We start from the raw sequence: 14,419 nt of genomic DNA, 5'->3' as shown, positions 1-14,419 counted from the left end.
CAGGGCTGAAGGCTGATTTGGTGGACTGGTTAGGGATGTAACAGTGGGGATGTGGAGGTTCAGGGCTGAAGGCTGATTTGGTGGTCTGGTTAGGGATGTAACAGTGGGGATGTGGAGGTTCAGGGCTGAAGGCTGATTTGGTGGTCTGGTTAGGTAGGTAACAGTGGGGATGTGGAGGTTCAGGGCTGAAGGTTGATTTGGTGGTCTGGTTAGGTAGGTAACAGTGGGGATGTGGAGGTTCAGGGCTGAAATCTGATTTGGTGGTCTGGTTAGGTAGGTAACAGTGGGGATGTGGAGGTTCAGGGCTGAAGGCTGATTTGGTGGACTGGTTAGGGAGGTAACAGTGGGGATGTGGAGGTTCAGGGCTGAAGGCTGATTTGGTGGACTGGTTAGGGAGGTAACAGTGGGGATGTGGAGGTTCAGGGCTGAAGGCTGATTTGGTGGACTGGTTAGGGATGTAACAGTGGGGATGTGGAGGTTCAGGGCTGAAGGCTGTTTTGGTGGACTGGTTAGGGATGTAACAGTGGGGATGTGGAGGTTCAGGGCTGAAGGCTGATTTGGTGGTCTGGTTAGGTAGGTAACAGTGGGGATGTGGAGGTTCAGGGCTGAAATCTGATTTGGTGGTCTGGTTAGGTAGGTAACAGTGGGGATGTGGAGGTTCAGGGCTGAAGGCTGATTTGGTGGACTGGTTAGGAAGGTAACAGTGGGGATGTGGAGGTTCAGGGCTGAAGGCTGATTTGGTGGACTGGTTAGGGAGGTAACAGTGGGGATGTGGAGGTTCAGGGCTGAAGGCTGATTTGGTGGACTGGTTAGTGAGATAACAGTGGGGATGTGGAGGTTAAGGGCTGAAGGCTGATTTGGTGGTCTGGTAAGGGAGGTAACAGTGGGGATGTGGAGGTTTAGGGCTGAAGGCTGATTTGGTGGTCTGGTAAGGTAGGTAACAGTGGGGATGTGGAGGTTTAGGGCTGAAGTCTGATTTGGTGGTCTGGTAAGGGAGGTAACAGTGGGGATGTGGAGGTTCAGGGCTGAAGGCTGATTTGGTGGACTGGTTAGGGAGGTAACAGTGGGGATGTGGAGGTTTAGGGCTGAAGGCTGATTTGGTGGTCTGGTAAGGGAGGTAACAGTGGGGATACCAGACCCACCTCCCTCAGCTGTTCCAGTTTCTCCAGAGTCTCCTTGGTGTCAAACTGCCACTCTTTCACCTGCTCCACTGCTGTAAATCCCTCCTGAAACACACAGACACATGCATGACTGAACAAACAGTTACACACGGACGCAAAAATACACATTTGAATAGAAAATGTCAATGCCAACCTCCAGTTTTATTTGAGAAGATGTGATACTCACATGGTTTTTGAGCCTGGTGTCAGCCCCTCCAACAATGAGCAGCTTGAGTATCTTATATCTGCCCAGGCGCACAGCATCATGCAGCGGAGTGTCCCCCTCCTGGAATACACAATTACAATACTACACTATGAGGACCAGGAAGATAATGAGGACAATATGAGGACAACCAAGATAATGTTGAGCCATATCGTAACAATGATGTTTGTTTATTGTATTTCACCAAAACTGACTTACAATATCATATTAGACCAGGTATGATGCAGTGAGAAAGCATGACATCCTACCCTGTCTCTGGCGTTGATTTTTGCTCCGCTGTTCAGCAGGTATCCCACTACATCAGCATGGCCTGTCCTGGTGGCCACATGGAGAGGGCTGGCCATCAGCTATGGAGAGAGGGAGAGAGAGAGATAGAGCGAGAGAGAGAGAGAGAGAGAGAGAGAGAGAGAGAGAGAGAGAGAGAGAGAGAGAGAGAGAGAGAGAGAGAGAGAGAGAGAGAGTGAGTTAGAGCCACCATGGGCACATCTCTCCTCATCTCCTCTTCGTGAAAGACGTTGCAGATAACAATTCCTTGTAGCTGAAATCTTCCCAATTCTACATGTCAAAGGACAGAGAAACATGTCTGTTCTTAATATATCTGAACCCCACTGAGGACAACCCTGGACTGGTGAAATGATAAGGCTATGGGTAGATGGCCATTCTATTAGCTGGGTAACTCCATAATGAACGAAATGTCAGTAGCTATAGTCGCACAAATGCATCATGACACACCCACCCACGTCTCACCTTGTCTCTGATGTTGAGGTCAGCTCCATGTTTCTGGAGGACCTTGATGACTGCCAGGCTTCCTCCTCTACAGGCCCAGTGAACAGCTCTGGACTCCAGCTGGAACACACACAGCATGGCCGCCTTCACTCTACAATGTCTGAGGCTTAACAACTGATTCATCACTAGCTTTCCATTCCACAGCCCTAACCTAATCAATTATCCATTTATGAGCACAATACTTGAGGTTATATAGAGGTTACATCTAAGAGGTTAGGTTACATACTGTACGTGTGATAAAAAATAGTCAATTTGTTCCCTAGTATTGGAGTTAAAAACACAATTATGTCAATTATGTCATTTCACAGCTTTTATCATTGACTATAGAACATACAGTAGTAATGGCAAGAGTCTCTCACCCGATCTTTAGAATTGACGTTAGCTCCTTTCTCTAGAAGCTTCTGGACAACGGTAGAGTGTCCTTCGATGGAGGCAAAGTGCAGTGCTGTCCTCCTTAACTGGAAAAATATTTAGTTATGTAAGACTGTTAAAATTATATTTGTCTGAGGTTAAAGGTACAATTTTTTATTTTTTGTATTGTGTGCTACTTCTACAGTACTGCAAGGCCATGGCAGATAGCTAGGCCACAATCATTTCAATTTACAGTTGAAATGAACTTTGAACTATTGAGGCCAGATCTTTCAACAAGTAAATAAATATATTTTGTGAAGTATACCCAGCACCCTGTGTTTTGGTTAATCATGTCACATGACCTGGATTTTAACCTTTATTTTAAGCCTTTTCCAGACATGAGAATTAGATCAAAAATGAAAGCAATTGTCTGAGGATGGTGCTGGACCATGTGACATTTAAGGAAAAGTGGTCAGTTTGATGAAAAAGCGTAATAAAGGTTACAATCCAGATCATGTGACATGATTAACCAAAACACAGGTCCTAAGTAGACCATATACCATAGAGACTATTACTTACCTGATCACTGAAGTTGGGGTCTCCTCCATCTTCCAGATATTTCTCCACCACTTTGAGTTTACCCTGAGTCACTGCCTTCATGAAGTCAAAAGTGTCTACAGGTCCTAACTGACCAACACAAACACACAGACTCTCTGGGACTTATCAACTGATCCAGCAAACCCTGGTCCCACTCTTAAAAATGACAATCAGAGTATTCTGCATTGTTCCGGTCATCATTTATACATAAAACTGGAAATCTGAAAGATAAATATTGCTCAAAAAATATATATATATGTTGCCTCACCACAGGCACGTCCACAGCCACCTTGGATGAGGACCGAGTCTTCTTCTTCAACTTCCTCCTCTGGCAGATCTCCTGGATGCTCTCTGGTCCACCCTGATCAACTATCTCCCCCTCTGAAAATGAATTCCTCTCTCTGTCCTCTGCCTAGGGGAGACAAGATGACAGACTGACTCAGAATCAGCTCTCATTACCACAGTTAGTTATCTGCTGCAGTTGAGTTCAGTTACAGTATCTCTCCTCTCTCTCTCTCTCGCTCTCTCTGTCTCTCTCTCTCTCAACAGTTTGACACAACAACAATAAAGAATACGACTGCCAAAACACAAGACAGATTACATTTATCATGGTAGTATATGTAATATTGTCTTAACTATTAAAAGTATTACTATTCACTCATTCTTCATACACCAGCCCTAGAGTCTGGTATGAGTGACTGGCATCCCTTCCTTTATTCTGGGTCTGGTGTAAACCAACAGCTGTTTGAACAGTAGCTAGCCAACACCTGATTTACTACAGGGCATAGAAGGGGCGAGGGTGTGAGAGGGTCAGGGTGCCTGTAAAAGCAGAGATGCCAGGGGCTCATGTTGAAGTGGCTAATGCCCAGATACATTCATAGCATGGTAACCTCATAGCCTGGTTGTGATCATAAACGAGCACATGCTTTCAACAAAATATCTGGTAATAGAGCAATGTTGTTGGCAATAACCAACCTTGGGGAAATATAAACAGCCTCTTGAGATAGATGTGAGTAGGTTGTGTGTAAAATAAAGGTGAATATAATTAAATATTGTCTCAATAACAAGCCTGGTAAAAGAGAGCTAAATAAAATTTATTGACAATAAACTATTGCTGGATATAGAATGTAGGATTCACAGACTATAATGTAACTGAGGGTGAATACATAACCAAATGTCACGATCGTTGAACGGAGTAGATCGTTGAACATACTTTATTATCGATAGTGATAACAAAACAATAAACGATAACGTGACGTCCTAGGTTAAACACAACCAACACGGAACAAACCAAAAGGAACAAGATCCCACAACTACTGTGGGTAAACTGGCTGCTTAAGTATGGCTCCCAATCAGAGACAACAAGCAACAGCTGATACTCGTTGCCTCTGATTGAGAACCACACTGGCCAACATAGAAAACACAACTCTAGAATATCGACATAGAACAAGAACACATAGAATCTACACACCCTGGCTCAACATATAGAGTCCCCAGAGCCAGGGTGTGACAGTACCCCCCCCCAAAGGCGCGGACTGCGACCGCGCCTCAACCTAAACCAAACAGGGGAGGGCTGGGTGGGCATTCCTCCTCGGAGGCGGTTCCGGCTCCGGGCTTGCCCACCACCCTCCAATAATCCCCCCGTAGCGCCCCTGGTCCGGTCTGGCCCCGCTGGCTGGAGCTGGACTGGACATCGTAGGAGCGGATTGCTTAAGCTCCGGTGTGGAGCAGCTGACCGGTACCCGACCAGGCACCGGTGACCCAGGCACGGGTTGTGCCGGACTGACGACTCACACCCCTGGCTTGGTGCGTGGAGCAGGAACGGGCCGGACCGGGCTGACGATGCGCACCCCTGGCTTGGTGCGTGGAGCAGCAACGGGCCGGACCGGGCTGACGATGCGCACCCCTGGCTTGGTGCGTGGAGCAGGAACGGGCCGGACCGGGCTGACGATGCGCACCCCTGGCTTGGTGCGTGGAGCAGCAACGGGCCGGACCGGGCTGACGATGCGCACCCCTGGCTTGGTGCGTGGAGCCGGAACGGGCCGTACCGGGCTGACGATGCGCACCCCTGGCTTGGTGCGTGGAGCAGGAACGGGCCTTACCGGGCTGACGACTCGCACCCCTGGCTTGGTGCGTGGAGCAGGAACGGGCCTTACTGGGCTGACGACTCGCACCCCAGGCTTGGTGCGAGTGGCAGGAACAGGCCGGGCCGGGCTGGCGACGCGCACCGTAGGCTTGGTGCGAGTGGCAGGAACAGGCCGGGCTGGGCTGGCGACGCGCACCGTAGGCTTGGTGCGAGTGGCAGGAACAGGCCGGGCCGGGCTGGCGACGCGCACCGTAGGCTTGGTGCGAGTGGCAGGAACAGGCCGGGCCGGGCTGGCGACGCGCACCGTAGGCTTGGTGCGAGGGGCAGGAACAGGCCGGGCCGGGCTGGCGACGCGCACCGTAGGCTTGGTGCAAAGGGCAGGAACAGGCCGGGCCGGGCTGGCGACGCGCACCGTAGGCTTGGTGCGAGTGGCAGGAACAGGCCGGGCCGGGCTGGCGACGCGCACTGGAGGCTTGGTGCGAGGAGCAGGAACAGGCCGGGCCGGGCTGTGGAGACGGATAGGAGACCTGGAGTGAAGAGCTGCCACAACCCGTCCTGGCTGAATGCCTACCTTCACACACTCTGTGTGAGGCATCAGCACAGGACGTACAGGGCTGTGTACCCGTACTGGCATAACAGCACGTGACACTGGCGCAGGATATCCGGGACCGAGGAGAGGCACTGGAGGCCACGAGCGCTGAGCCGGCACACTCCGTCCTGGCTGCATGCCCACCTTCGCACGACACGTGCGGGGTGCTCGCACAGGACGTACCGGACTATGCCGGACCACTCGTGGCACAGTACGCAGCTCCGCATACCCCGGAACCTGCCCAGTCTCATGCTGCCATGCCTGAGTATGGGGAGTTGGCTCTGCTCTCCATCCAGGCTCCGCCAACCTGCCTTCTGGCCCCCCAAACCCGGTGGCCTCCTCTCCTAATCTCCCAATACGCCCTGTGGCAGCCTCCTGCTGCCCCGTCGCCCATGCCGTGTGCCCCCCCCCTAAAAAAATATTGGGGTTGCCTCTCGTCCGTCCGACGACAACACTGTTGACGCCGTTGCTCCTCTCTTGCCAGGGCCTTAACCTTAGCCCATGGCCCTTTTCCCCCGAGCATGTCCTCCCTGGACCACAATTGGCCCACCTGGGCCATCGCCAACCTCTCCAGCTCCTTACCCGGCGCTTCCTCCCATGTCCAGGCTGCCTGCTCCTGGACACGCTGCTTGGTCCTGGTATGGTGGGATCTTCTGTCACGATCGTTGAACGGAGTAGACCAAGGCGCAGCGTGATGAACGAACATACTTTATTATCGATAGTGATAACAAGAACAAAACAATAACGTGACGTCCTAGGTTAAACACAACCAACACGGAACAAACCAAAAGGAACAAGATCCCACAACTACTGTGGGTAAACTGGCTGCTTAAGTATGGCTCCCAATCAGAGACAACAAGCAACAGCTGATACTCGTTGCCTCTGATTGAGAACCACACTGGCCAACATAGAAAACACAACTCTAGAATACCGACATAGAACAAGAACACATAGAATCTACACACCCTGGCTCAACATATAGAGTCCCCAGAGCCAGGGTGTGACACCAAATGTATGAGCAGTTTACTTATTTTTACTTTTACTTTACCTGGATGCTTTCAACGTTGTGATTGGTGGGTTCACTGCCTGGTTCTTCCTGTTCAGGTGTGTCCCACTTTATATGTCCCAGCTTCATCGCTCGCGCTCTGCGACGCTGGTTAATAACATAGAAATTATATTCAAATCGTAACTCTATCTAAAGTGAATTGAAAAACACACCTTAATATACTTTACAATTAAAACAGAAATGCAAAAATAGAAAGCCAAGCAAAATATTATTTTCCATTTGTAGAAAACTGGCGTAATCCTTCTGTGCCTGCAGTAAGAGTACTTATGTTTACAGTTTTTTAAAATTGCTTTGGTACTATTTTCACAAGTATGTGGTTAATTTTAAAAACTGTTCGCACAAAACTCCAAACTGGCAACACTTGTAAAGCAGCCAGTTTTACATTCAAAACCTTTCATTGTGCATCCATTTTGTTTGCAGACATCTTTCACCACACAACCATTGATCCAAAATATGTTTGCTGTGAAATATAATGAGTAGATTGGTTTAATCACCAAAACACAACATAACGATAATGATTTAGTTATTTTAACAACCAGCTAATCCAATAGCAAAAAATGTAAGATACATGTTTAAAAATTGCCCTTTGAATGTATTAAGCTACAGCTACAGTACAGTACATTACACTGTTTTCACATTAGGCAATACACTACCCATTACAATTGACTAAACATGACATTTCCATAATTTCTATCCCATGTGCGATCAAAGGGCGGCAGGTAGCTTAGTGGGTAAGAGCGTTGTGCCAGTAACCGAAAGGTCGCTGGTTCTAATCCCCAAGCCGACTAGTTGAAAAATCTGTCGATGTGCCCTTAAGCAAGGCACTTAACCCTAATTGCTCATGTAAGTCGCTCTGGATAAAAGCATCTGCTAAATGACTAAAATGTAAATGTAATCATTGAAACATATTTCACAATGTAATCAAATGAAACATCATGTTTAGCAGCACTAGTTTGCATCAAGCCTGTCTTGATCATTTGGCCATAGGTTCTCATCGAAACCGCAGTAAATATCTTAATTGTTCATGCTCCTGGGGGAAAAACCTTTTGGCATGGCTATTCCAAGCCTGACATAGGTCTGGATTGATGTCATTGCATGCCTCATTCATGGCCTGAAGGAGGGTGGTGTGGTCATTGGGATGGCAATCATACACCTTCCAACTGTAACGTAATCATGTATTGTATTTTACAGTATTGTATTGTAGTGGTCCTGTGTGGCTCAGTTAGTAAGAGCATGGCACTAGCAACACCAGTGTTGTGGGTTCGATTTCCACTGGGGTCACATACCAAAATGTGTGGACTGACTGTTGTCACTTTGGATAAAAGTGTCTGCTACGTAAATGGCATATACTACTGTATTGGTCATTATTACAGTACTGTATTGGCCTATGTTAAAGTACTGTATTGGCCAATGACATTTTAGTAAAGCAGTGTGAAACCTCCCCATCAAAAACACCCCAGATACATGTTTACTGTATAGGGATGCATTTCTTTCTTGTTTTGGAATTTCTGGATTATTTTCGCATCGGTATTGTATTTATTTATGCATTGTAGGAGCTAGAAATATAGGCGTTTCACTGCACCTGCTGTAACATCTACTAATCTGTGTACACGACCAGTAAACTTTGATTTGATTTGTTACATCCAGTACATCTCTGATCTTGTCAATAACAGATCTTTTTTTACATTTACTGTTAAGTCAAATCATAATAGTCATCATCATAGTAGTACATTCAGGTATATTTATTACACTTTTTATGTTTCTACTTTACAGACGTACATTTTCATTATGTAGTTCTCAAAATCTGTAGTAGACAAACCAGTTTAAATGTAAAATCTATAGGTTTACCAAACGTTTAAGTGACGATCAATAAAGAGCAGTCGGATTAAGTAATAGTAAAATGTATTTTAACAAAAGAGAAGAGAATCATATCAAAAGTAATGTGAGCATTGCATTGTGAAAGACAATTACTTCATATGAACATGTATGCAATGTAAAACATGTATTTCTAGATGACACTGATTGAGTTTGTGAAAAAGTTACTGTATGATTTTGTGTATTATACTTAGTCAATTGAAGATGTGCTTAGACTTTTGAAACAACTGCCTGTCTGATGATGTGTTTTGTGTTTTGTACTAAGAGTTGTGAAAATGTACAGCATACTTGTGAATATTGCACTAAAGCAGGGGTGTCAAACGTACGGCCCGCGGGCCGGATCAGGCCCGCAAACGGGTTTAATCCGGCCCGCGAGATGATTAAAAAAAATAAATAAAAAAAAATAATAATAATAATATATTTTTTTTAAGTATAAAAATGCGCTGCAATTTTTCAACAAAATAAACTGCTGTTCCAATTGCGTCCACTGGATGGCGCAATAGAAATTATGTTAAGCAAGCAAACTGTTTATACCGGGGCAGAGCAAGTAGGTCAAGCACGTGCAGCCAATGAGCTACTTTGTTTTGCCCGCGATATTTATTACGGCTTCTACTTTTAACATTATGTGCTTTGGCACCCTCATTGCCCCAATATGTCTCTGTCAAAAAAGAGAAAAGTGGACGCAGAGTGCAGAGTGTTCCAAGAAAAATGGTCATCCTATTTAATCACGGAATTGAATGGGAAAGCTGTATGTTTGGTGTGTTCAGAGCATGTTGCAGTGCTGAAAGAATATAACCTTCGTCGCCACTATGTGAGTCTTCATGCCGACAAATATGACAACTTTCAAGGACAGCGGAGATGAGAGAAGGTGAATGAACTGTTGGCGGGTCTGAAGAAACAGCAGTCTGTGTTTACTCACAGCCGAGACATCAGTGACGCTGCAGTGAAAGCTAGCTACCTCATTGCTAATGAAATCGCAGTGGCTTCAAAACCATTTAGTGACGGTGAATTTGTAAAAACATGCATGATGAAGGCAGCGGAGATTGTGTGCCCTGAAAAGCGGCAGGCTTTTGCAAATATCAGCCTGACAAGAAACACAGTTGCAGACAGGATTTCCGATCTTTCAGTGGATTTGGACAGCCAGTTGAAGCAAAAAGTAAAGTCATTTATTGCGTTTTCGGTTGCAATTGATGAAAGCACGGACATTACAGATGTTGCACAACTGGCCATTTTTTCATCCGCGGAGTTGATGACACATTGACCATCACCGAGGAGTTCGTGGAGTTGGTGCCGATGACAGATACAACGACAGCAGCTGATATTTTTACCGCACTCGTCGGCGCGCTGGACAGGGTCGGAGTGGACTGGTCCCGCGCTTTCAGCCTGGCTACAGATGGTGCGCCCTCAATGATCGGGAAAAAAGCAGGCGTTGTGACAAAGTTCAGAGAGAAAGTGCAATCTGCAAATGGAGGACGTGATTTTTTTACTTTTCACTGTATTTTGCACCAGGAGGCTTTGTGTTGCAAGTCATTAAAGATGGATAACGTCATGAAGGTGGTATTCCAAACTGTTAATTTCATCCGATCCAGAAGCCTGAATCACCGTCAGTTTGACAGCCTTCTCAGAGAGAAAGACCACATCTATGGCCTGCCATACCACACTGAGGTAAGATGGTTAAGCCGAGGTGCTGTGCTGAGGCGTTTCTTTGATTTACGAGAAGAAATTGAACAGTTCATGGAAGAAAAGGGCAAACCAGGGTTAGAATTTCATTCCGCAGAATGGATGCCGGACCTTGCATTTATGGTGGATGTTACAGAGCACCTGAATAACTTGAACAAACAGCTGCAAGGGCGCAACAAAGTTGTCACGCAGTATTATGACAGCATACGTTCTTTCAAGTTGAAGCTGTCATTGTGGGAGACGCAACTTGCCGGTGGTGATGCAGCTCACTTCCCCTGTCTGAAAAATGTGTGCGCGACCCAACATGTGGCAGACATGAAGCGGTTCAAAGATAAAATAACTGGACTGTTACGGGAGTTTGAGCAACGCTTTCAGATTTATGTTTATATGTTTTTATGTTGATGTGCTATTGTTTTTAATTGATTTTATTTGTATATTTAACCTATTATTGACTCTGTGGTTCTTGCACTTGTTTGGGGAACAGGATTTCATTATTTTTATCTACATTTCTGCCTGAGAAATGACACCCTGATATAGTTCTGTGATCTGTGATATACTTCTGTGAATCACTGAGGCATTGTGTGTTTGTGTGTTCTTTGTCCTCAGAACTTTCAAATAACTTGAGGTGTTTTATGATTAATAGTGATGTTGTGCTTTTGGACACTGTCCTCAGGCTCCAGCTTTATGTTTATATGTTTTTATGTTGATGTGCTATTGTTTTTAATTGATTTTATTTTATTTGTATATTTAACCTATTCTTGACTCTGTGGTTCTTGCACTTGTTTGGGGAACAGGATTTCATTATTTTTATCTACATTTCTGCCTGAGAAATGACACCCTGATATAGTTCTGTGATCTGTGAAACAGTTCTGTTAATCACTGAGGCATTGTGTGTTTGTGTGTTCTTTTTCTTTAGAATTTTCAAATAAACTTGACGTGTTTTATGATTAATAGTGATGTTGTGCTTGTACTATTTTGGACACACTGTCCTCAGGCTCCAGCTTTATGATGTATGTTGATCGTATTAAAACAAAGAAAACAATCTGAAGTTGTTGTTTTTAAGTTATATATACCATGATTTTTCCGGTCCGGCCCACTTGGGAATAGATTTTCCTCCATGTGGCCCCTGAGCTAAAATGAGTTTGACACCCCTGCACTAAAGTGATAAAAAAAAACTGTAACATGAGATTAGTGGTTGTATTCTGAATATAATTTATAACTAACAAGCTAATTGCCCTCTAGTGCTGAACTGCTGGTTGTAAGAAAGTGTAAATTAAGTCATTAATTAAAATCTGTGAATCCCAAATAAGCCCTAGGTGTTGTCTGCTTGTAGAGGAAGGAAATATTTAACTTTGATCCCTCCCTGGAGGCAGTATCAAACCTGTTGAGGGGCATGGATCATAGAGGAATCTACTAGAACACCTGCCCATTCAATATAATGTATTTTTGCATGGAATATTTAAATTAATCATTGCAAACTGAAATGTTGATATTAGAATGGTGAAACATGAACAAATATAGACCAAAATCCTGAAGTAAAATCCTTGCAGACACCATGGCATACAAATGTCTATGAAAGTCTATGAAACAAAATACATGTATAATCAAGGACATTACTTTATTTATAATTAAGAAATTACTTGATTTCATGTATTAGTTGTAAAGATGTAGCAATGTACTATAGATAGGCTGCAGTCGGTTTTCTTTGGTGGTAGCTTACATCGGGTACTGTAGGTCAGATGTCAGAGGTCAGGCTGTTAAGTTAATAAGCTGTAAACTATTTCAGAAGCAGCAAAGGGTCTCGTGGTTATAGATACCTCAGATAACTGTAGGTCACACCAGGGGGAGAACTGCCTCCTCTCATTGAAGCCATGAAGTTCATGGCTGACCGAAGAACTGCAGCCTGTTGTTTGCAGAAAGCAGGCTCCCCCAATACAGTGAATGGGAAAATGGCAATCTTCATGGTCAATATTTGTGTGAATAAAATAAAAATCAGAAGACAGTCACGGTATCAGTAATTGCTTCTACACCAGATGTATGTCCTTGAACCGATTACTTTAAAATTGCACACAGAAGAAGTTATAAAGATAATTTTGTTGCTACCGGCAGCCTGCAGTCCGCGGTCGGCCTTCAACTTGAGATACTTGAGAGGGGACAGTCGTTCTCCCCTGGTCGCAGCCTGCTATGTCACTTCCTGAAGTAGCACAAACTGCGCATTTTATGTCTTGAGAATCCCCCCCCCCCCCCCCCCCCCCCCGGAAGAGACGCCATCTTAGCAAGCTAAAACCGACTTCCTGAGCTTTAAATGCGCCATTGAGTCTTCACATAGGAATGAATGGTGTGATGTCATTGATGGCTTTGTCCATTCTTATACAGTCAATGGGTCACACAGTCACAGCAAAGGCTAGCTTAGGTCACTCAACCTCACACACGATTAACACCAGCTAGTGCAAGTGTGTGTATGTGTGGGTGTGTGTACACGTGTGTGTCTATGTTAATATGTACAGTAGGATATGTGATTGTTTTAAAGGCCCAGAGATTTTCCTGTGAGGTTGAAATAATACTGTGAAATTGTGAAAATTATGATAAAGCCCTTTCAATGTAAGAGCTATAGAACGCCTGAAATTTCAGCCTGTTTTGGTGGGAGGGAGTTTTGGCCTTCCATGGTGACATCACCATGCTGTAAATTAGTTAATAGACCAATAAGAAAGAGTTCCAAACCTCTCTGCCAATAACAGATCATTTTCAGTTTTCCCCTCCTCACTCAGACCACTCCCAGACAGTCCTAGCATAATTATTGCTTGAGAAATTTTCCAAGAAGCTATTTGTTAAGAAGCTATTTTTGTTTATTTTTGACCATTTTAGTTGAAACAGTAAGGTACTTAATCAAAATCAAATCAAATGTTATTGGTCACATACACATATTTAGCAGATGTTATTGCGGGTGTAGAGAAATTCTTGTACATTGTTACCCAAAAATGATTTGATATTGAGATAAAAAAACAGCTGCATTTAAATACATTTAGCAGACGCTCTTATCCAGAGCAATTAGGGTTAAGTGCCTTGCTCAAGGTCACATCAACAGATTTTTCACCTAGTTGGCTCGGGGATTAGAACCAGCAACCTTTCGGTTACTGGCGCAATGCTCTTAACCACTAAGCTACCTGCCGCCCCATACTCATCTATGGCTAAATATGATGGCATTATTTGAGCTCTAAGGCAACTTTCTCAATGTAAAACATTTGTCTATTATGTAATGAATTGGATTCAGCCTTGATGCTCTCATCCACCTTCATTAGAACCTTGGTTAGGAAAAGGTCTGAGGCATAGCCTTGCAGGAAAGTGTCCCACTAGCCAATAGAGTGCTCCCTTTGCTTTGTTTTCCTGGATAGTCACCCGTTGAAGTGTCCTGGGGTAAGGAATGTGTTTTTTAATACACCATTGTTGTTTATGATAACGCAATGACATGTTACCCATTTACCAGTAGAATGCATCTTGAATTTAAAACATGATAAATAAGTGATCATTTCCCCCTACCTCAGATTTCTTGTGATCCAGTTCTGCTTTCACATTGGTAGTCCACTGCACATCCTCCTCCATACTGGGGTGTTCGTTCAGGGTTGAAATGGAAACAAAACAACAGAAACACAACCTGTGGTTGAAACAACTTCCCAATCCTCACTTCCAATCTATATCTAACAGTTCTAACAGCTGAATAGCAAACAGATTGTCTGTCTAAACATCAGTCTGCCTGCTCAGGGGACCGGTTGGTTACCAGCTGTGATGTGGCAGTCCGGGTGGTCTTATACTTCCTGATTGGAATGCCAGGCTCACAAGGGGCATTGTGAAACCCTAGTAGACAGGTCTACTACTGTGTGTGTGTGTGTGTGTGTGTATGTATGCGTGTATGCTTGTGACCCCCCCCCCCCCCCCCCCCTTACACACACACACGCTCTGGAGTCATGAGCACAGGGTGCATTCGTTCCACAAGCTCTTACTTTTACGC

At 44.8% G+C, this 14,419-nt stretch overlaps 1 protein-coding gene across 1 annotated transcript; it reads right to left on the bottom strand.

Annotated features, from left to right (window-relative positions):
* Positions 1-997: 997 nt before the first annotated feature.
* ankrd2 (ankyrin repeat domain 2 (stretch responsive muscle)) lies at positions 998-14,180 on the bottom strand. The gene is made up of 9 exons (XM_084141823.1): positions 13,951-14,180; positions 6,841-6,945; positions 3,386-3,529; positions 3,100-3,207; positions 2,529-2,627; positions 2,131-2,229; positions 1,632-1,730; positions 1,348-1,446; positions 998-1,226 (listed from the first exon to the last, which is right to left on the bottom strand). The coding sequence occupies exons 1-9, from the start codon at positions 14,011-14,013 to the stop codon at positions 1,080-1,082; spliced, it is 963 nt and encodes a 320-aa protein (XP_083997949.1). The 5' UTR covers positions 14,014-14,180; the 3' UTR covers positions 998-1,079.
* Positions 14,181-14,419: the final 239 nt, after the last annotated feature.

Source organism: Coregonus lavaretus (genome assembly GCF_964263955.1).
Source record: "Coregonus lavaretus genome assembly, chromosome: 25".
In the NCBI taxonomy this organism is placed as follows: domain Eukaryota; kingdom Metazoa; phylum Chordata; class Actinopteri; order Salmoniformes; family Salmonidae; genus Coregonus; species Coregonus lavaretus.
Note: the sequence above shows the minus strand (reverse complement) of the source record. Positions and strands in the feature narration are given on the sequence as shown.

Coding starts and splice junctions, on each gene's coding strand:
- ankrd2 (XM_084141823.1), bottom strand. CDS start 14,013: ATGGAGGAGGATGTGCAGTGGACTACCAATGTGAAAGCAGAACTGGAT. Junction 3,530..6,840: donor ACAACGTTGAAAGCATCCAG/GTAAAGTAAAAG, acceptor TGTCTCCCCTAG/GCAGAGGACAGAGAGAGGAA. Junction 1,227..1,347: donor ACACCAGGCTCAAAAACCAT/GTGAGTATCACA, acceptor TGTGTGTTTCAG/GAGGGATTTACAGCAGTGGA.